At 46.1% G+C, this 20,724-nt stretch overlaps 1 protein-coding gene and 1 pseudogene across 2 annotated transcripts; one reads left to right on the forward strand and one right to left on the reverse strand.

Annotated features, from left to right (window-relative positions):
* Positions 1-714: 714 nt before the first annotated feature.
* Positions 715-19,643, reverse strand: LOC103062247 (uncharacterized). 2 transcript variants are annotated; one of them, XM_007440569.4, is made up of 12 exons: positions 19,588-19,643; positions 16,918-17,104; positions 12,988-13,143; positions 12,140-12,276; positions 6,967-7,112; positions 6,122-6,310; positions 4,944-5,033; positions 4,123-4,212; positions 3,288-3,410; positions 2,169-2,300; positions 1,942-2,058; positions 715-1,652 (listed from the first exon to the last, which is right to left on the reverse strand). In XM_007440569.4, the coding sequence occupies exons 1-12, from the start codon at positions 19,595-19,597 to the stop codon at positions 1,539-1,541; spliced, it is 1,491 nt and encodes a 496-aa protein (XP_007440631.2). In that variant the 5' UTR covers positions 19,598-19,643; the 3' UTR covers positions 715-1,538. The 2 variants fall into 2 exon arrangements, with proteins under 2 accessions (XP_007440631.2, XP_015745797.1); XM_015890311.3 differs by having other exon boundaries at positions 2,155-2,300.
* On the forward strand, positions 15,802-16,878 carry LOC148216374 (uncharacterized; annotated as a pseudogene).
* Positions 19,644-20,724: the final 1,081 nt, after the last annotated feature.

Here is a 20,724-nt window from a genome sequence, read left to right on the forward strand (position 1 = left end):
GTGGCGGCTCTGCAAAGCTGCAGCCGGCTCCCATCGGTTTTAATCCGGATGAAAATTTCAGGGAAGAAAATGGATTTGAAGATCTAAAATCTGAGTGTTTGTGGATAGGCAGCTGACCTCCACCCCCCACCCACCCCCCAGCCAAACCTGAGTGATGCAACTTCCAGATCAGGCAACGGGTACGTCTGCTCTTGAATGATGAAGACTTTTTGATTACCCCAGGCGTTTTAATCGGCTTTTAATTCATTTTGTTTGAGATTTTGAATGACTGCTCTGCTCTGCTGCTGAGTTTGCATGATGCTGAATCGAATTTGATTTTCTGGGGGATGTTTTTCTTCCCATTGTGCTTGGTAGGGTTTTATTGTCAATGGCCCAGAGAGCTTTGGCGATGGGGCGGTTTATGTTTTTTAAACGAACAAGTGAAATAATAAAATAAAATAAAATAAAATAAAATAAAATAAAATAAAATAAAATAAAATAAAATAAAATAAAATAAAATAAAATAAAATAAAATAAACCATTTTGGGTGCCAATGGGAGTGAGAGAGGTAACATGAGAGTGCTAAGAGGGAGGAGGAAGAGATTATGGGCTGGGAATCTCTTCTTGCACAGTGAAGGTTCCTGTTTTTGTACATGTGGAAGATGATGGCTGTTTCGTCTTTCTCAGCTCATCTCGGAAATGTTGTATTTGCAAGGAAAAAAATAATGCAAAGCATTTTGGAAGAGGAGACCAAGTTAATTTTATTAAAATCCTTCCCCAGTTCTAAACAATGATAAACATTGCACAGGAAAAGATCCGGTGTTTGGATTCCAAATCCTCTCTGTCTCTCTCATTTTTGGAAGTCCCCGACAGGAATTTGCCTCCACCAGTCACTGCTAGCTTCTTTTCCTAGAATGCCCTGATGGGATGGGTGGTTGAGGGCAAAATACAGGAAAATGCTTTTAAAGACCTAAAACCCATTGGATCCGAACATTCATGTTGAGAAAAACAGGACTAGCAGCAAATCAGTTGCAGGAGCAAATGCCACTCTATGAATCCGAAGGGGGAAAAAACATCTAAAATCCATATGACAGCTGTACTTTTATTAGGACAGTTGGACAGGACGAAGGGCAACTGTGTAATCTTCGGAGTTCTGCAGAATTCTTTGTCTGCCGAGACCCAGGCTGAGATGGCAGGGGTGTGACATTCCTTGCACTCTACTAATTTTGGAGACGGATTTTGGAAGGAAGCAATGCAACTAAAGGAAAAACAGATGGGTGGAAAGGAGGGAGACGCAGAGCAACAAACTCCCGCTTGCCAACCACCCTGGGATGACTCAGCCCCCGGCCATCTGCTAAAAGGGCCAGGAGCGTGGTTGAGTGGAAAGAGACGTCTTCTCTAACCCTGTGTTCCCAAAGGAAGCCGGTGGGACTTGCAAATCCATGGGGAGCAGCCAGGAAGCCAAGCCAGGACGTTCACATTTGGAGTTGCTGCTAAAAGCTGGAGGTTCAGAAAGGTTTTGGAGATCACCAAAGGATGATGTGGGTTCCTGCCTTGCTCTACTGTGGCTTCTGGGCGAGGAAGACCCCCCAGCGCTGGTCCCCATCCGCGCAGCGTTGCAGTTTCTCCTGCCACCCAGAGACCATGGACTTAAACTCATCCTCTGAGAATTCCTGAGGATGAAGGAGGAAAAGGAGAGAAGGCATTAAGAATGGTCCCTGGGGTGAGGTGGAAGAAAATGATCCAATGTCAAGGATCTTGAGATTTTGCATCTGCAGTTCAATGTCTGCTCCATTCTGGCCCAGCCCAGTGGAAGAGAAGCCATCAGAGAAGTGGGGGCCCCTTAAACCAAGAAAGCTTTACGAGTTGTACTTCTGCTGCTACCCCTGGCCGTATGCTCCCTATGGCTGTCAAGGTGTGCAGCGCAGGTATCTGTGCCCTCGCGCGAAATGGCTACCCCACCTGAACAAATTTCTCCCGGCTTGTCTCCAATCTTTGAAGCTCTTGGGTCAAAGCAGACAACATCCGCTCGGTTGAGTCCAAAACTTTGACCTGCACAAATCCAGCCTCTTGCAATACCTGTGGAATAATAGCAAGCGAGGGAGCCATTGGGTGGCAAGCGGTGGACCCATTTGGGGTGGTGGAAAGTGATGGGGCTATGTGAATGTGTCCCACCTCACATACTCTACCTGGCCGTAGTCTTCAGGGGTGAGCAGGCTGTACCTCCTCTGCTTGACGTATTGGGTGAAAGCTTTGGACCACGGACGTTGCCCGCAGCAATAATCGGAGATGAGAAGCTGCCCGCCGGGTTTTAGCCACGACTGGGAAGAAGTCAGAGATGGCCGTGTAAGACTGAGAGTAGGCTCTCAGACAGTGTTTCTCCACCTTAGGAGCTCTAAGATGTGTGGACTTCAACTCCCAGAATCCCCCAGTTGAAGTCCACACATCTCAGAGTTCCTAAAGTGGAGAAACACTGCTGTAAGACATGCACAGTCTTTTACCCTGGAGTAATGGGGGACAGGACATTGCATTTTGAACACTTTTGCTCCCTGCCCAGAGAAAACAACGCTCTACTGGAGCCCATGGAAATCAAAAGGGGTTGTTTTTAGGGTCCACAGGAAACAGGATTATTTTTTACGGGTGCCCCAAACAATCAAATCTGAAATGTCTGGGGAAAAATGGATCACATTGTTCTACTTTTTAAAGTACAGGTAGTCCTCACTTAACAACCATTCATTTGGTGACTGTTCAAAGTTACAACGGAGCTGAACAAAGGGACTTACAACTGGTCCTTGCACTTACAACCGTCACAGCATCTCCATGGTCACATGATTGTGATCCGGGCACTTGGCAACCAGCTCATACTTACCATGTTGCAGCATCCTGGGGTCACGTGATCCCCATTTGCGACCTTCCCAGCCAGCTGCTGGCAAGCAAAATCAATTGGGAACTGCATGATTTGCTTGGCAACCGCATCATTCGCTTAATGAGCTCTGCAAAACGGTCGTAAAATTGGGCGCAAGTCGCCTAACAACCGCCCCGCTTAACAACGAATTTTCTGATCCCTACTGTGGTCGCTAAGCGAGGACTACCTGTAAACCCCTCTAATGTCATATCCCCATTCCAGCTCTGTTGGATAGCAGCTTCCATCACCCCCCCGTGCAGGATGGCTGGGCATGATGGGAGTTGTAGTCCAACAGACCTGAAAGATGCCTTGCTGAAAAAGATTGTCTTAGGGTCTCTGTCTTTCCTGTTTCTACACGGGGGCCTTCCTCTATTTATCTGCAGGGGCAGGACGGAGCACTCACCAGGAGCCGCCGAAAAAGACTAACTTTATCTTCTATGTGCAAGACAGTATCTCGACTGTAAACAATACCAAAGGAGGCTTCTGGGAACGTTCTCCGGGTCACGTCACTGATTTCAAATTGGACCTGGAGATGGGAACGATCAGAGAAGAAAACGGGGCTCAAGGATGAAGAACCAAGGATTGTTCCCCACGAAGCTGAAGAAAATGTGGAACCATTTAGGGAAGAATAGCCAGGCCCCCCCTCCCCAAAAGAAGACCGTGCCTCGTTGGAAGATGCACGCGCCCAGGACAACCAGCATGGAAAGAGATAGCCTTTCGGGTTTAAGCATCATGAAACAACGAAAGGAAACCAGCAAAATTCTTCCCCATGAACAAATATTTTCTGCCTGCTATCGGATTATAAACATTACAATCGTTATATTCAAATGTGCTTCTCTTGTTTAGTAAAGTTTGGGGTTATGAGTGCAGTGGTGGCCTGAACCGACACAGCCTAACCATGGTTTGTTTCCTTATTAATAAACTGGACCCAAACCAGAATGCGGTGGGAATTCTTAGGGAGAAACCCAATTCTGACCGTGCAGTGATGCTATATGTATTAAAAAAAATACATAGCGTCTAATGCCCAGGGATACGATTTGGCTGAAAAAGGGAGGAATTCACAAGTTAGGGGTCCAAATTGGCAAGATGGCGCATGGCGCATTATGATCTTAATGTGTGCATGTTCTAAAGTACACCATCGGATTGCTTGATGTCCCCCCCTGCCCAGCCTCCCATCCTTCCCTAACTGGCGCAGTATCCCGCTTGTATTCGATATCAATTCCTTGTCTTGTCATTACCAACGAACTGGGTTCCTTCTGGGCCCGTTCCAAGGCCAGCTCCACCATGTTGGATGAAAGATCCAGGCCTAACACTTCCACGCCAAATTCCTGCAGAGGGAAAAACACATAGGAGACTCACTCAGAGCAGGTCAGTCCTGCTGGACCAGTTCGGTTCTGCAGCGCCCAGGTGCTATTCGAGGGAGGCTTGTTTCCATTCCATTTAAAGAGTGCCCCAGAGCATCTGCAGAGTGCTTTCCCATCCCCACTATGGAAAACCAGAGTCACAGGAACAGTGGGTTATTTCCACGAAGCCCTGCATGGAGACAGGTTCAGATGTTCATTGATGGCAAGCAACTGGCGTGCAAGAAGTGAGGGCAAGTGAAGACCCTGGTTGGCAAGCGATGGTGCCAACTCTATTTATGGTAAGTGAGGGCAAGTGAAGACCCTGGTTGGCAAGCAGTGGTGCCAACTCTATCTGTGGTAAGTGAGGGACACGGGATGGTAAGAGATGGAGCCAACTGTGGTGAAGGACATTGGATGGTAAATGAAAGTCCATCTGTACTGATCATCATGGATCCATCTGGCAAATGATGGGGTCATCTATAGCAGAGGCAAGCAATGGACCCATTTCTAGGAACCACACGCAGAAACACTGAGGTTGACTAATCATTGGGAGAGGACCGATGAAAAGGCAGATTTAAAGACCCCCCTCTGGTAGAGAAGTCAACCTCAACTTAAGCTCAAAACCAGTTGAACTTCAGACTGTAAGCTCCTTGGGGCAGAGAACTGACCTCGCTGAGGTCACTATAAGAATCATAATATGATGATGTCAAAGGTACCTTCGCCAGGTAGAAATCACTACCCCCAAGTCCACAGCCCACGTCCAGCACACGTTGACCTGGTTTCAAATCCAGCAGGCGAACCAGCTCCTAGGGAAAGATCAGGGATGTTAGTTGGGCTTCCGATCCGCCTGTCAAGGAGAACATTTTGTCCTCCAGGTAGTCCTCAGTTTAAGAACGAGTTCCGTTCCCAAAGTCTGTCCATAAGTCGAATTTGTACATAAGTTGAAACAGTATTATTGTATAATACTGTATAAGTAGTATTGTGTAATCAACTTGAACCATTGTGAATTTAACTCACATTTTGCTACAATACCTCCGTTCTTAACTATAGGTCGTCCTTAAGTCGGGCATTCTTAACCCAGAGACTCCCTGTAACTCATCTGTCCCTGATCTGGCACCCCGCAGGTTATTGGAACTACAATTCCCAGCATTCCTTGCTTTTGGCCACACTGGCAGGAAACTAGGGATTGTAAACCTGACTCATCTGGGGGTGCAGATTAGGGAAGGCCGGTCTAGAGAGGTTGCCATTGCACAGCCTATTGAACTAGGTCAGTCAAAAACCTGGCAGCTGGGTTCATGCCAAGGGTTAATTTTGCATAGGGTTAATCATGGTTGGTGTTTTGATAGCTTAGCATGTTATACAAACAAGCCAACTGGATTCATTTAGACCAGTTTTTTCAACTTTGGCAACTTTAAGGTGGGTGGACTTCAACTCCCAGAATTCCCCAGCCAGGAATGCTGGCTGGGGACTTCTGGGAGTTGAAGTCCACCCATCTTAAAGTTGCTAAGGTTGAGAAATACTGTCTTAGACACTGCTCTATCTAGTGGAGATGGAATTAACTAGATTTAGCTAATGTGGAATATTGTTATTATTTTATTAGATTTAAACTTCACCTTTTTTTCAGGAGCCTTGGGCGGCGTACATAGTACTCCTGGTTTTCCCCATAACAACATCCCTGACGAGTAGGCTGGGCTGAGAGGGAGGGACCGGTCCAAAGTCCCCCAGGGAGTTTCAGTGGCCGAGGGGGGACTTGAACTCGGGCCTCCCTGCGCTAGACCAGCACCTTCCCCACTGCCCCCCTCCTGGCTCTCTATTGCTCAAAGCAACAGGATCGGTCACAACAACCAGGACAAAAATAAGCCCTAGGTTCAGAGTCTGCCCAAATTCGCATCACCTTGGTGGTATCCAAGCCGCCTACACTGACAAACGCAGGTCCGAAGATCCATTCGTAGCGCTGGATGCTCCGTGTGGCGTATTGTTCGTTGTCTAGAAATTTCTGGAACGTGTCATATCCAAGCGTGTTTTTTTGCTCCCGGGGGACTTTTTGGAGAAGCCAGCAAATCTGATTCTGGTTTTGCTTTCTCTGGAGGGGAGGGCAAGGAAGGAAGGAAGGAAGGAAGGAAGGAAGGAAGGAAGGAAGGAAGGAAGGAAGGAAGGAAGGAGGGAGGGAGGGAGGGAGGGAGGGAGGGAGGGAGGGAGGGAGGGAGGGGGAAAGAAAGAAGAAAGAAGAAAGAAAGAAAGAAAGAAAGAAAGAAAGAAAGAAAGAAAGAAAGAAAGAAAGAAAGAAAGAAAGAAAGAAAGAAAGAAAGAAAGAAAGAAAGAAAGTTAGGACTGAGAATATGAGAATCACATTCTGTTTGTACTTTAAGGTCAAGTTTCTAGTCCCCCATGTCTTTGCAAACCGAGACCACCTTGGCAAAAACTTGGTGGTCAGTTAAAAAAAAAGCCAGGTTGTTTTGTAATTTTTAATTATAAGCTACCGAGAGTCACGGAGTGGGGTGGTGTATAAACTGGATAGATAGATGATACATGGATAGATAGATAGATAGATAGATAGATAGATAGATAGATAGATAGATAGATAGATAGATAGATAGATATCTGTCCACCTGGGAAAGCTGAACTAATTTTTCTTGTATGCAAGAACCAGAGGAGGAGAAGACACTCTGCTGGTGCTCAGAGGCGCCCTTCCCATCTCAGAGCGTCGAAAGAGGAATTGGAAAGGGAAGCGGCTGTTACCTTTATGTAAGTCTGCACTGATCGGGACAGGACGATCTCAAAGCCATAGGACTCGCTTCCAATCGTCGCTCGGGCTGAAGTGAGGAGATGATTGTATTCGGCAGGCTTTCGGTACAACGAAGGGTTAAAACGTCTTGGGCTGTTTCCTAAAAGAAAGGTTGAAATGGGGGAAGCCGACATGTTGGTGGGGAAAGAACTGGGCATGCCACCTCGTGGTGAATTCAAAGTGGAGCCTTGGATAAATTCAGTAGGGAGGGACAATAAACCAGGATTTCCATCTTTGCTTGCAAGCAGAGCATCCCAATTTTAATCTCAGGCTTTGTTGGATATCCAAGGGTGGAGCGCTGTCGAAAAACCTGGAAAACTGGCCTTTATTTGTTCCTCTTGGGATCAAGCCTTTCGCTAAACCCATGAGGACTAGAATCTTTTGAGGCAGACGGAATTGCTAAGGGAAGGCGCACGAGCTTTGTATAAAACCCATTGCAGGTCAGCTCCTTGCAACTTCTTTAAAAGGCCCCAGGCTCAAAACTTGGAGACCTGCCAAACATCAGGATCAGCCACTTTAAGATGTGTGGACTTCAACTCCCAGAATTCCCCAGCCAGCCATGCTGGCTGGGGAATTCTGGGAGTTGAAGTCCACACATCTTAAAGTTCATAAGGTTGAGAAACCCTGGACTAGAGACACATTAAGCTGAGAGGACCAATATTTTGGGTTTTTCTAAGATTGCCTCCTGGATCAATGGATGTTCTGAATGGGACCAACTACCAGTGCTTTGGGGGAATCTTTGCAAGGTGCGAAAATCAGGCTGCCATATCAAGCCATTAAATTGGGTTGTTTGCCTGTCCTGTGCAATGTGAAGTAAACACAGTGATTCGTCTGCGAACCTGCCTCTAGAGTTTAGCACGTTGTGTGAATGCGGACAAAAGTATGGTTGTTACGCTTGCCACTATCCCTTCGATATCCCGGGCTCCCTTGGATTGAGAGGGGCAGAAATAAAATAAAATAAAGTAAAATAAAATAAAATAAAGTAAAATAAAATAAAATAAAATAAAATAAAATGAAGTTTAGGGAGTTTGCCCTCTGGTGGCTGCGGTTGGCTATTGCACGCGTCCCCAAAAGCCTGTGCATGTCAAAGGACGGCAGATATGCTGCCCTCTGGTGGCCGCGATTGGCCATTACAGTATTCTTGGAAAGGACTCCATTCTAAAACAGAACAGCTTTGTCCAAGGAGAGCACGAAGCCCGCCCTCTGCTGGCTCTGTTTGGTCATTGCGCCTGCTAAGGGAGGTGGTAGCGCGGCTTTCAAGGGCTGCAAACCGCTGCCCTCTGGCGGCTGACGGTCAGCATTGCACCCGTGAGAAAAACCTTGGCAGTCAACTTTTAGCTATGGCTCCTCACTCCTGTTTTTTAATTGTCCTGATTTATTACGTTTATGTACACTCCTTAGGGACATTAGAATGTGAGCCCCTTTTGATTGTTGTCACAAAGAGAATGGAAGGGTGTGAATGCAAAAATAAATAAGAAAAAATCAGCCTCCAAAAAAAAAGGCAAAAACATCGGGAAATTTAATTTAATTTAATTTAATTTAATTTTTAATTAAACACCCCACCAAACTAACTTCCCGCTAGCGAAGGCAGAAAAGTTGGCTCAGGTTGACCCCTGCATTTTTTAAGGGAAATAATAGCTTGGCTGTTCTAAAAGTTGGCCACAATGCCTCCCCCTGGTGGCTGCGTTCCGCCATTGCAGGTCTCTCAATGAAGCTATGCCCCTTTTAAGGGGAATTTTTAAACATTATTCTAAAGGGCATAATAGGTTCACCAGATCAGTTAATCCAGTGGAACGCTTCAGTTCACGAACTTTTCGGGTGACGACCAGCTCCGGCCGCAAAAGTTTGCTTCGGTTTGCGAACGCCGCCTCGGGTTACGAACCGGATCGGCGGCCGTTTGCCCTGCTGCCACGCGGTCGCGGCTTCCTGTGGGCGAGGTCGCGGTAGCAAGGAGACGTTCGGTGAGGCTTGTGGTGTGTTTTGCGAAGGTTTTTGGTGTGCGTGTTAGCATGGCTCCAAAGAAAGTGCAGAGCAGGCTTGGCGGGAGTAAGGCTCTGAAGAGAAAAGTGACGATCGAGCTGAAGAAGGACATTATAGAAAAGCACGATCGTGGCATTCGTGTGACTGATCTGGCCTCGGAGTACAAGATGGCGAAGTCGACCATCTCAACTATTCTGAAGAATAAAAAGGCCATCAGAGGAGCTGATGTGGCAAAAGGAGTGACGATCTTAACGAGGCAGAGGACACAAGTGCTGGAAGAGGTGGAAAAGCTGCTGTTAGTGTGGCTGCACGAGAAACAGCTGGCAGGTGATAGCGTGAGTGAGGCTATGATCTGTGACAAAGCCAGGACACTGCACAGTGATTTACTGCGGACAAACCCCTCTACCAGCGCAGCAAGGGCGGCATTTAAAGCCAGCAGGGGCTGGTTTGAGAAATTCCGCAAGAGAAGTGGCATCCACAGCCTGGCAAGACCTGGTGAGGCTTCCAGTTCTGAGAAGGCTGCTGCAGAAGCCTACGGTCTGGTTGGCGACGATGCAGACCCAGAGGAGCTTGTTGAGGACCGTAAGGAGGAGCTGACCACGGAAGAACTTGCTGAGCTCCAGAGTGAGCATCAGAAAGCGCGTGGCGAGGAGCATTCCACTGAGGAAGAGGAGGACGGGGAGGAGGTGAGCAGTGATGTGCTAAGATCCATCATGGAGAAATGGAAAGAGTGCCAGGATTTCTTTGAGAAGCACCACCCCAACAGAACTGTGACAAACAGAGTGTTGAACATGATGAATGACAACGTGGTCTCCCATTTCCGGAGGATTATGCAGCGCAGGAAAAAACAACTGACTTTAGACAGGTTTTTCCCCCGAACTGAGCCTGCAGCTAAGAGGCAAAGAAGAGAGGAAACCCCTGAAGGGGACTCTCCCTCCAAACAATGACTGCCTCCCCACCCCATTCTCCCTCTTCATACTGTGCTGTACTGTACAGGACTTTGTTTCGTGTTTTTCTGGTTTAAAAATAAAATACATATGTTTCAGGACGGATTACCCGTATTTACACTGAACCTTATGGGGAAATTTGCTTCGGGTCGCGACCAAAATCGGTTGGTGACCAAATTCGGAGGGGTCAGAACGGATTAACCGTATTTACATTGAACCTTAGGGGAAAATTGGCTTCGGGTCGCGACCAGAGTCACGGAACGAATTAAGTTCGTAAACCGAGGTTCCACTGTAGCTGGATTCACACAACTTACTAACCTTGAATAGAGTTATTCCTGGTTTGTGTGTGTGTGTGGTTTAGCCATGTTCTTGAAATCCAACATTTTTGGTTCCTTATGGGTCATTCTACCTATCATGCAAACCGAGATGATGATGGGTTTCTTCTGCAACCCACTTCTAGCCATGTGGGGGACAGATTTCCCATCCATTTGAACAATACTCTGAGCAGCTAACAAAGGATAATGTCACTGACCATAACAAGACCATCAAGACCCCTCTATGAAGAAGAAAAATGAAATTAGCGTCCTTTTAAAATTAAAATGACTTTCAAACTAGCCAAAAATTCAGTTCCATTTTAAATTCAATTCCATTTTAAATTCCATTTTAAATTCAATTCCATATTAAATTCAATTTAAATTCAATTCAATTAGCACCCAGATAAAGCAGGGTTAAGAAAAGTAGTGGGCTCATTAGCTGCTATATTCCAAATGTTCTCTGGAAGAGCACAGTTTGACCTGCTTGTCCAAAACCTACTCGTATGAAGGCCATCTGGGTTTCAAAGGGGACTCTCTTTCGGTGGGACTGGTCCCCCCATGAAGGCCTATTTCTAGGTTCCTTCCTGCTAATCTCCCCCCAGGAGTGTCTGCGAGGACTGCTATCTTGACTTTCTTGACCTCCCCCCAGTGTAGTCCCCTCCATCTCACAGAGAAGGAACCCGACACGAGGCCTCCCTCTTGTTTGGATTCAACAGTAGACCCCATTCAGAGGAGTTAATCCCATGACTGGGCTGGATCCAAGTTGAAGCAGGTTGGGAGGGCTAAATACCACACCCCCATCCACCAAATCGTTTCTTTCGTCGTGCAGAATGGAGGCAGGATCACCTGGTGTCCTCCTTTCCATCTCTATTCTGCTACTGTACATGAAAGGGTTAAAGCAGGCCTTGCCCGTTGGGTCTGTCCAGGTGAATTAACCACAGTATTGTTTCCAGCGGCTCTCGAAAATTCGGTGTCCTTCTGAGATACAGATAGAGGGATAATGCTAATTCCTGCCTGTTGTTCATGCCTTTTTCTGCTTGCTGTGGCCCGTCTTTTATCTCTTATCTCAGTTTTGTCAGCTGTTTCTGAAGCTGACTGATGTTTCATAAATAAACAGCAAGCGATATTTTGGGCCGGCTGGACTGAATTTTTGCTCTGATTTGGATATGGGGCTTGTGCTGGGCGCAAATGCAATTCCCCTAGTAATTTCCCCACAAGGTGAAGGTAGGCCAATACTTGTCTAAAAAAACCTCAGATCTCAGCCAGCATCTCCCCCTGCTGGCCGGGGCTCCTGGGACTTGTAGTTCTGCAGCCTCTGGAAAGCTGTCCCTATTCTCTTGCAGGAGCCGGCCCGTGGGGAAAACACAATAACTCAGCTCCATCCGCCCCTTGACCAAGGCCATTTAGAAAGCTGGTCGTTGCATTCGTGTAAGCTTTGAATCATGGTTAGTACTGACTTTGGTTCGTTCTGCTGCTGGGGCTTTGCAGGGGGGAGCAGACTCCGAAAGCTGGATTGGCAGCCAGGTTTAACCACTGCGATTAAGACTGAACTGATTTTTATATTATTCCTGTAACCATCACCATCATCTCAGAAAACCAACTCTGGTTAGTTTATGGTTCAACTTTCTGGCTGGTTCAGGAACCAAACGAAGTGCATTTAAGCATGTCTAATGCAGCCGACCTTGCTGCATCCATGTTTCCCAATCTTGGGCACGTCAACTCCCAGAATTCCACAGGCAGCAGGCCGCCGCTGAGAATTCTGGGAGTTGAAGTCCACACAGCTGGAAGTGCCCAAGACTGGGAAACACTACTCTGGCTACAATCCTGACCCTTCAAGGCCTCGGTTCCCAAATTTGCTTCGGATCTGGTTTCTCAGGAGGACTCACCTGACTGGTAGAAACAGGATTCCCGGAAGAAAATGCGCCCCTGCGGTCGTAGCCAGAAAAGCATCTGCTGGGCCAAAGCGCTCAGCTCGGCATCCGAGAGGTACATGAACAGCCAGTTGGAGAAGATGAGGTCGAAGCTACAATTCGGAGGAAAACGAAGCCGTCAGAAGAACCGAGATTCCCGCTGGAATGCCAAGCTTGCATTTTACTTTCCATCGTTTGACCCCAGCAAACATCAGCATCTGGAATGTGAATAAAGCTTGGTGTTTCGAGGGGCTTCTGGAATTGGGGGGCAGGTCTGCATTCCCTAGTTTGCCAGGAAAAAATGGGGGTCTTGCATTTTGGAGATTTTGCTTTTTCTTTAAAAACCCAAGTCTGCTTGGTGAGTTTATGATTCGGTGCAGCGGGCAAGCCCAGGGGAAGAGTGACATCCCCCTTAGTGCGGACGTATTGATTTTGATTCGTGGGGTCCCGTTTTTGTGTAAGGTTCGATTTCTCTCCATTCCTCACCTTGGAGACCTTCTCAGTTTGGGTTTGGCTGACTTGAACGCTCCTCTTTACGGAATTTCAATTCAGCTCAGCAAAGGGGAAAATCTGATTTAAGATGTTTGCCCTTAAAGGCACAGCCTGTCAACTCCCGTGCCTCGCCCTCTAGGTTCTACTTGCATTTCGCCTAACCTATTGCTGAAAACCCTTTTCCTTCTTTTTATTTTGAAACGGAGGCATGACACTGGCTTGTGTTCGGATGTCTCTCTCGTTTCCTTTTCAGATGGTCAATTACTGCCCTTGCATTGGGCAAAGCGATCGAGCCTTGGAGTGGATCAAATAAATGGGCCGTCTGTTCGCACCTCTGGCTTGGCAGTTTCAGGTTGGTAACGTCAGCCTGAGAAAATGTTATGTTGCTCCGATGACCGTTTTCTTGCTGATTCCGGTTCAGGAAGCTACTCATAAAATCAACTGCGGTAACGTGATGGGCTACGTCTGCCAGCGATCCAGTGAATCGGCTGAAAAGAACAGAAGGAGGGAATTACAGACAGTTTTGGAACAGAGAAATAGAAAGTGATGGGTTATTCATTTAAGCTGGTTAGATGTTTTTTTAGCGGTAGAGTTAGGTTAGTTTAAAAAGATCTGTTAAGAGATTTATAGATATTAGACCAGTGTTTCTCAACCTTGGCAACTTTAAGATGTGTGGACTTCAACATGCTGCCTGGGGAATTCTGGGAGTTGAAGTCCACACATCTTAAAGTTGCCAAGGTTGAGAAACACTGCATTAGACCAAAACACTTATGTATTTATAGTTCTTTGATTTATAGAGTTTAGCTCTATATGTATTTTCTACTATAATTTACATTTAATAAATAATATGTAAACTTTAGATTTGTAGGTTATACACACATCGTTCTTCATTTAACCTCATGGGTATTAACCTCATGGGTATTCTATTAATATTATATTAATATTAATATTAATAATTAATATTAATATTAATAATATTAATAAATAATAATATTAATTAATATTAATAATTAATATTAATATTAATATTAATATTAACCTCATGGGTATTCTATAGTAAGCACAATTCACATACCTACTTGTAGCAATCAGTTTATAGATCGTATTCACATAGGTATTTTATATAAAGACTTTGTTACCGTTTTGTGATCGATTTTGTATCGTTCTATACTTTGGACTGGTCAAAGGCCGAAAAAAAAAAGATTAATTGTTCTCTCTCTCTCTCGCACAGGGCAGGCTGACATGTCAAAAGAGGAGATGGGCAAAAGGACAGGCAGAAACAGAAAGAAGGATAAAACAGCTGGATTTGAGCCAGTAGTTTTTCAGTGGCCTCTGAGCATGTGCAGATGTGAAAGACCACAGCATGAGATCTGGAACTTGGAATGGAAAGCTTACTGGACAGGAGGCAGGAGTGTTAAGTATGTTCGCCACCTTGAGTTATATATAAAAAAGGTGGGATAACGAATAATAGGTGTCTTGGGTGGAATTCTAAAACATCTGGAGCACCCCTGGAAGACCATCGTCATTGATAAAATCACCATCGGTCCATTGCAAAAGGCAGGTTTGCTTGGAACAGCTTCCATCCTGCGACGATCCCTTTGACCCCATCAAACAACATCTGCCTATCCCAGGTCCTTGGGAAGGACTCGATCGGTGGACAAAAAGGCCAAATCCAGTCTAAACATCTGGCTGACACTGCGACCCACCATAGTAATAAGAATTCCCAGTGAGGCACCACCTTGTCGTGGTTGTGGGGCTTGCGTGCTCCGAGAAGGAGGAGAGCTATGCCAGAGGTTCAACCCTACAGGACAGGTCTCATCAGAAGAACCAGACAAAGAATAAACAATATGGTAAGACCGAATTTACCCCAAAAATACAACAAGAATGCCACTTAGAAAAAGGAGGTGGATGAGAATAAAGAAGAAGCTGAAATGAAAGAACTTGTAACAACAGCAGAAAAGGGCAAGGATGATCAAGAACTGGTCAGCACCAAGTGAAGATGAACTGTATGGTTTTTGGTTGAAACATCTGGCTGGTCTGCACCCAACTCAGCTTAACAACATACTGCAGGGAGGTGAAATTGAAGATTGCTTAACATCTGGCAAAACCTACCTGATAATGAAAGATCCAGCAAAAAGGGCGGCCCCAGGCAACTCCAGGCCCATTCCCTGCTTGCCCACAACTTTCGAATTGCTAACTGGTGTTGTGGTTGATGCAGTCCAACAGCACCTTGTTGAAAAGAAGCTCTTTCCACCTGAGCAGAAAGGAAACCGCCCAAACAGCAGAGGAACAAGAGATCAGCTCCTAACTGACAAGATGATTGTGAAAAACTGCAAGAGAAGGAAGACCAGCTTGAATGTAGCTTGGATTGATGACAGGAAGGCATTCGACTCCCTGCCACATGACTGGATAATCAAGTGCCTAGAAATAACAGGAGTCACTAGAAACATCAAAAGCTTTGGGCAAAGATCAGTGGCACAATGGAAGACACAGTTGCTGGTCAATGGTGACAGACTGGGAGAGGTTAACAACGAGAGAGGAATTTTTCAAGGAGACTCACTGTCACCACTACTGTTTGTCATTGCATTGATTCCTCTGTCAACAAGTCAAGCCATGGCTATCAAACATCAAAAACATCTGCTAGGCTCTCCCACCTCCTTTACATGGTTGATCTGAAGCTGTATGAAAATACACCACCTGAAATGGAATCGCTCCTCAACACTGTCCAAATATACAACAAAGACATTGCAATGGAGTTTGGACTGGACAAACGAGCCCCCCTGACCATCGACAGGGGAAAAATAGTGAAAACTGAAGGAATCAAGATGCCCTATGGAAATAAGATCAAGAGTCTCGATGAAGAAGATCACTACAAATACCTGGGCACCCTTCAAACTGACAACATCAAGCACGCTGAAGTCAAGAAGAAGGTTAGGAGTGAATACATCGTGAGAGTGAAGAAGATCTTAAAGTCCAAACTCAGTGGCGGAAATGCCATCAAGGCAATTAACACCTGGGCAATTCCAGTCATTAGACACACAGCTGGAATAGTGGACTGGCACAAGCAGAACTAGAAGCCCTGGATACGAAGACCAGAAAAGTAATGACAATGAATCATGCCCTCCATGCATGCAACGATGTTGACAGACTCTACTTACCAAGGAGCAAAGGTGGGCATGGAAAGTTGCAAGGACAACGGACAGTTGAAGAAGAAAAAAGGGCATTGGAAGAATAGCTGAAGGACAGTGAAGAAGATGCACTGAAGCTGGTACACCATGAAGGCTTACTGAATACTGAAGAGACCAACCTGGCCTACAAGAAAGAGCAAATGAAGAATAGAAAAGAACATGGCAAGGCAAAGTATTACATGGCCAGTACACAAAAAATCTAGCAGGCAAAGCAGATAACAAGAAGACCTGGCAATGGCCAAGAGCAGGAAGGTGGAAGAAAGAGCAGAGGGGCTAATTCTGGCTGCACAAAACCAAGCCTTAAGACCAAATGCATACAAAGCCAGGATTGAGAAGACAGCAACAGAGAGCAAATGCCGCCTCTGCGAAGAAGCTGAAGAAACAGCGGACGACCTAGTCAGTTGCTGCAAGACGACCGCCCAGGCTGACTACGAACAACGGCACGACAAAGTCACAACGATGGTGCATTGGAATCTCTGCGAGAAATGCCATTTGCCTGCAAGCAAGAACTGGTGGGACCACAAGACAGACAAAGTCATAGGAAACGAAGAAGCTGAAGTGCTCTGGGACTTTAGGATTCAGACAGACAAGCACCTCCACACGACACCCAGACTTAACAATTATGGATAAGAAAGACAGAAAAAAGTCTGGGCAATGGACATTGCAATACCTGGAGGCAGCGGAAGAGAAGAGGAAGAATTGGAGAAAATCACAAAATATAAAGACCTGCAAATGGAAGTGGAACGACTGTGGCAAAAGAAAGCAAAGATAGTCCCAATAGTAATAAGCCCCTTGGGTGCAATCCCTAAACATCTGGAGCACCCCTTGAAGACCTTCGCCATTGACAAAATCGCCATCGGTCCATTGCAAAAGGCAGGTTTGCTTGGAACTGCTTCTGTCCTGCGACAATGCCTTTAACGCCATCCAACAACATCTGTCTATCCCAGGTCCTTGGGAAGGACTCGATTGGTGGACAAAAAGGCCAAATCCAGTCTAAACATCTGGCTGACTGTGTGACCAACCATAATAATAAGAATTTCCATGCTGCCTCTTCTTGACCTCCTGGTCACTCACCCTATCCCGGCTCCCAGTTCTAACACGTCTTGTCCTTCCAGGAAAGGCAGGAGGCTGAGGATCTCAGGCGTGTCTTCCAGCGTGAGTTCCTGCGCTCCTGAGTCCAGCATCATTTCCTGCAGCGAGGAGTCCCGCGAGTGCTCTTCCCAGAATTGGTGCATCAGATGGCGGGGGGAGGCTTCTGGTGCTGTCGGAAAGAATGAAAGAGTTACAGTTATGCCTCCTCCGGATGATTGTTTGCAAAGGAAGAGATCCTTTTCTTAAATTATACATGGCTGTCCAACTTCTGCTGATTTCAGTTCTGAGATGAAATTAGATAGCAGTGGGCAATGAAAGGACTTGATTTAAACTCCAGCATTCAGATTTGGTTCGAAATAATCCGATTCCAACATTTGGCAAAAATCTGTACAGGTAGTCCTCACTTAACGACCACATTGGGACCGGAATTTAGGTCGCTAAGTGATGCAGTTGTTAATCGAATCATCATGTGACTGCATCCAATTTTGCGACCTTTTTTGCGCCAGTCATTAAACGAATTGCTGCAGTTGTTAAGTGAATCTCACAGTTCCCCATTGATTTGGCTTGCCAGAAGCCAGCTGGGAAGGTCACAAATGGGGATCATGTGACCCTGGAATGCTGGAATTGTAAATGTGAGCTGGTTGCCAAGCTCCTGGATTGTAATCGTGGCTGCAGGGATGCTGGAACCATTGTAACTTTGGGCACTGATCGTAAGACATTTTTTTAGTGCTGTCATAACTTTGAATGGTCACTAAACGAATGGTCGCTAAGTGAGGACTAGCTATATTCCAGAGTTGGCCAAGGCAGCATCTTTGTTAAGAGATTGTGCTGAAGTTGAAAACAAAAGAGGACCATCTCTAAACACAAATAATCAACAGATGGGAGATTCCGTTGCACGTTTGTCAAAGAAATGGACTCTGCTCGCCACAGTCAATGGTCTCAGGAGGTTACAATAATCAAATTCCAATAAAATATCCACAGTACAAAAAATCCAAATGAAACCATAACAGAATAATATTAAAACTACCCTTAATGGCATAATGCCATAAACTAAAAACCTCATAAGTAGCCAGAAAATGCCGACGACAAATAAAGAGATGGCAGGGTTTATCATTCAAAGGCCCTCTTAAATAATCCCATTTGTAATAATTTCCTGAAACCTAGGAAGCTGGCGGTTGATTGGATTTCAGGGGATTTTAGAGTTCAGCGAAAAGTGTGTTGTGTTTAGCAGCTCTGTCACAGAGCTGCCAGCTCCTATTTGGCTTTTGGTCAGCTGCGAGATCCTTTTCTCACGCCTCCTCTCCCGGTGAAGTTTCTGTTCCTTCAGGGCGAAAACAGACGGGGCATCTTGCAGAAGGAGGGAGGAGGGAGGGGGATGCAGGCAAGTCCAGGACTCGGACGCAACAGGGACGGGTGGAACTTTTTGGAGAGGCAGGGGGACCTTTGGACACCAGAGAACGCTGGCATCGGAGGGACGAAGATCATGGGCAGAGAAAGGTTGCAATATGCAAGAGATAAAGAAAGGGGTGAAGGTCATAAGAGGTCTTTGAAAGGGAGGAAAAAGAATTCGGAGAGCATCTGGGAGCAAAGAGGAACGCCGGACAAACCTTAGGGGCCGGGCAACCCTCTTTGATCCAGGTGGTCTCAGTTCTATCTCAGTTCTGTAATCACACTGGAGGAGGAGGAGGAGGAAGATTCACAAAACTTGCTAAATCAGCTTAACATAACCTACCAATTCATCTACTTAATGCACTTTAATGAATGTACCGTAGTAACTGAAGGGCCCCTGAACAAGCCCTTTGGGGGATCAGGTGATGCCAACCCTCTGTTTAGAAAAGGGGGTACCAAACTGGCATCTCCAGAGAGCCATGCACCCCCCCACCCCCATGATTGCTCTTCACAAAGCTGCTATGGCATGACAGTATGACCTTCGGCAGGAAAGCCGGCTGGGTGACTTTGGCCCAGTCCCTCTCACTCAGCCCAACCCACCTCACAGGGTTGTTGTGGTGGGGAAAATAGGAGGAGGAAGGAGTATCAGGTATGTTTGCCACCTTGAGTTATTCATAAAAATAGCAAAGGTGGGATAAAAAAAAAGTACTAAACTAAAAGGACTGAAATGATCCTCCCAAGACGGGGGGTCCGGTCATTTATTCATTGTTCTTTAGTTGCAGGTCTGGTTAAAGCCCATTCAATCACGGGGCATTTTCGTCCTGTCCTGCCACCGCCGCAGCTCTCGGCTCGCCGGATCTCTGCTGCTTCTGATCGAGAATCTTGAGGACTAGCAACTTGGGGGCGGTCCCGCGGCGCTACGGTCCCAGTTCCAAATCCAGGGGCAAATCCTTCCTGCCCTGAATTTGGTGAGGTCTTGGTAGCTGGAGGCAATAAAATTGGATTTATGGACGGAGGAGGGCTGATGTGGTCGGAGGGGGAGAGGAAGAAGCCAGATGGGGGGGCCAGCACCCTCTGTGACATTCATCCTGTGCCCTTATTTTTCCAGCCCTTTGGCAGGGGAAATATTTGGCCACCCCCCAACGGCGCTCCATAATTCTTGGCTATCTTATTTGTAGCAGGCTCATTTATAAGCCAACTCTTGCCCCCTGCCACCCCCCACCCCCCCACCCCCCAGTCCGACTTCCCCAAATCCCCACTCACTGTGTGCCATGGCTCAGCTTGACTCCTTCTGAAGCTTCTCCAACCTGGCAGTCCCGTTTAATCATTAACTGACGCTTGCACGGATATTGCCGGCGGGCCGGCAACTGACAAGATCAGCACTTCACCGGCTTGGCCCGCCTCCCCCCTTATCTGGGAAATGGGCCTGCTCTTACCTCTGGATAAATTAAGCCAGATCCTCTACGATGCCCAGCTGAGTGACCTCATCCAGGCCAATCTCAAAAAGGGGCAAGCAGGATAGGACCTGTCTTGTGCTTGGATGGGAGACCACAAGGAAGACCTAATTTCCCCCGCTTTGGGCAGGGAAGAAAAACATCTGGGAAGAAAGCCATCCTGATCTACCTCTGGATCAAGGAAACTACATAAATGTGTCCGGGAAGTTTGTTTCAAAAGAAAACCTCACCATTTCTGAACATTTTAAAGCTACATTAAAGAGCTTGGCAGGATGTTTCAGGGGTCATACCCCACAAAATCCAGGTTTGGCAAAACAAACTAAATGAGATTCAACTCACCCAAGCCCTTGTCTGAGATATCCCCTTGTTTTTCAGGGTGACGGGCCTCCCTCGCAGGATTGTTGTGAGGACAAATGGGTCATATATAAACTAGGTGACTTGGAGAACAGAGAGAGTTTAAAGATGATTTTTTTAAAAAGGGAAACAGATAAATTCCCCCAGGAGATTTTCTTTTTGCTTGCCAAACTGGAAATGATTATCACTTTTTTTAGATTTTTAGGGTAGTGCAAAGAGTAAGGATAAAATAATAATAACAGCAACAATAACAACAGTAGTGGAGTGGGAATGGACAGAATCTTAACTCGCCAATGACCAAAAGTTGCATTATTTGGAATAGTGCAAAAATTACAGCAATATCTTTAACTATCCTAGCTCCAATAGTCCAAAGTATCGAATCCAGTCAGAACTATCTGCTAAACTCTGTGTAAATACCAATAATAATAATAATAATAATAATAATAATAATAATAATAATAAAATTATTTTTGAAGATTGAATATCATCAAGGCAGAGAACCCAGGAATGGGAAATTTTGAAGGAGAAAACCTGCATGGGGAGGAACGATGAAGCCAGTGGAGAGATAAGAGAATTATTTTACAAGAAAGGA

Source organism: Python bivittatus, unplaced genomic scaffold, assembly GCF_059951505.1.
Source record: "Python bivittatus isolate LINGU-HERP-01145 unplaced genomic scaffold, Pbiv_v1 ctg000180_np1212, whole genome shotgun sequence".
Lineage (NCBI taxonomy): Eukaryota > Metazoa > Chordata > Lepidosauria > Squamata > Pythonidae > Python > Python bivittatus.

Excerpts from the sequence above, each read along its gene's own strand:
- LOC103062247 (XM_007440569.4), bottom strand. Across the intron at positions 5,034-6,121 it reads GCGGCTTGGATACCACCAAG|GAGCTGGTTCGCCTGCTGGA; the intron begins GTGATGCGAATT and ends ATCTTTCCCTAG. Across the intron at positions 1,653-1,941 it reads GCCGGGAGAAATTTGTTCAG|GAATTCTCAGAGGATGAGTT; the intron begins GTGGGGTAGCCA and ends CTTCATCCTCAG.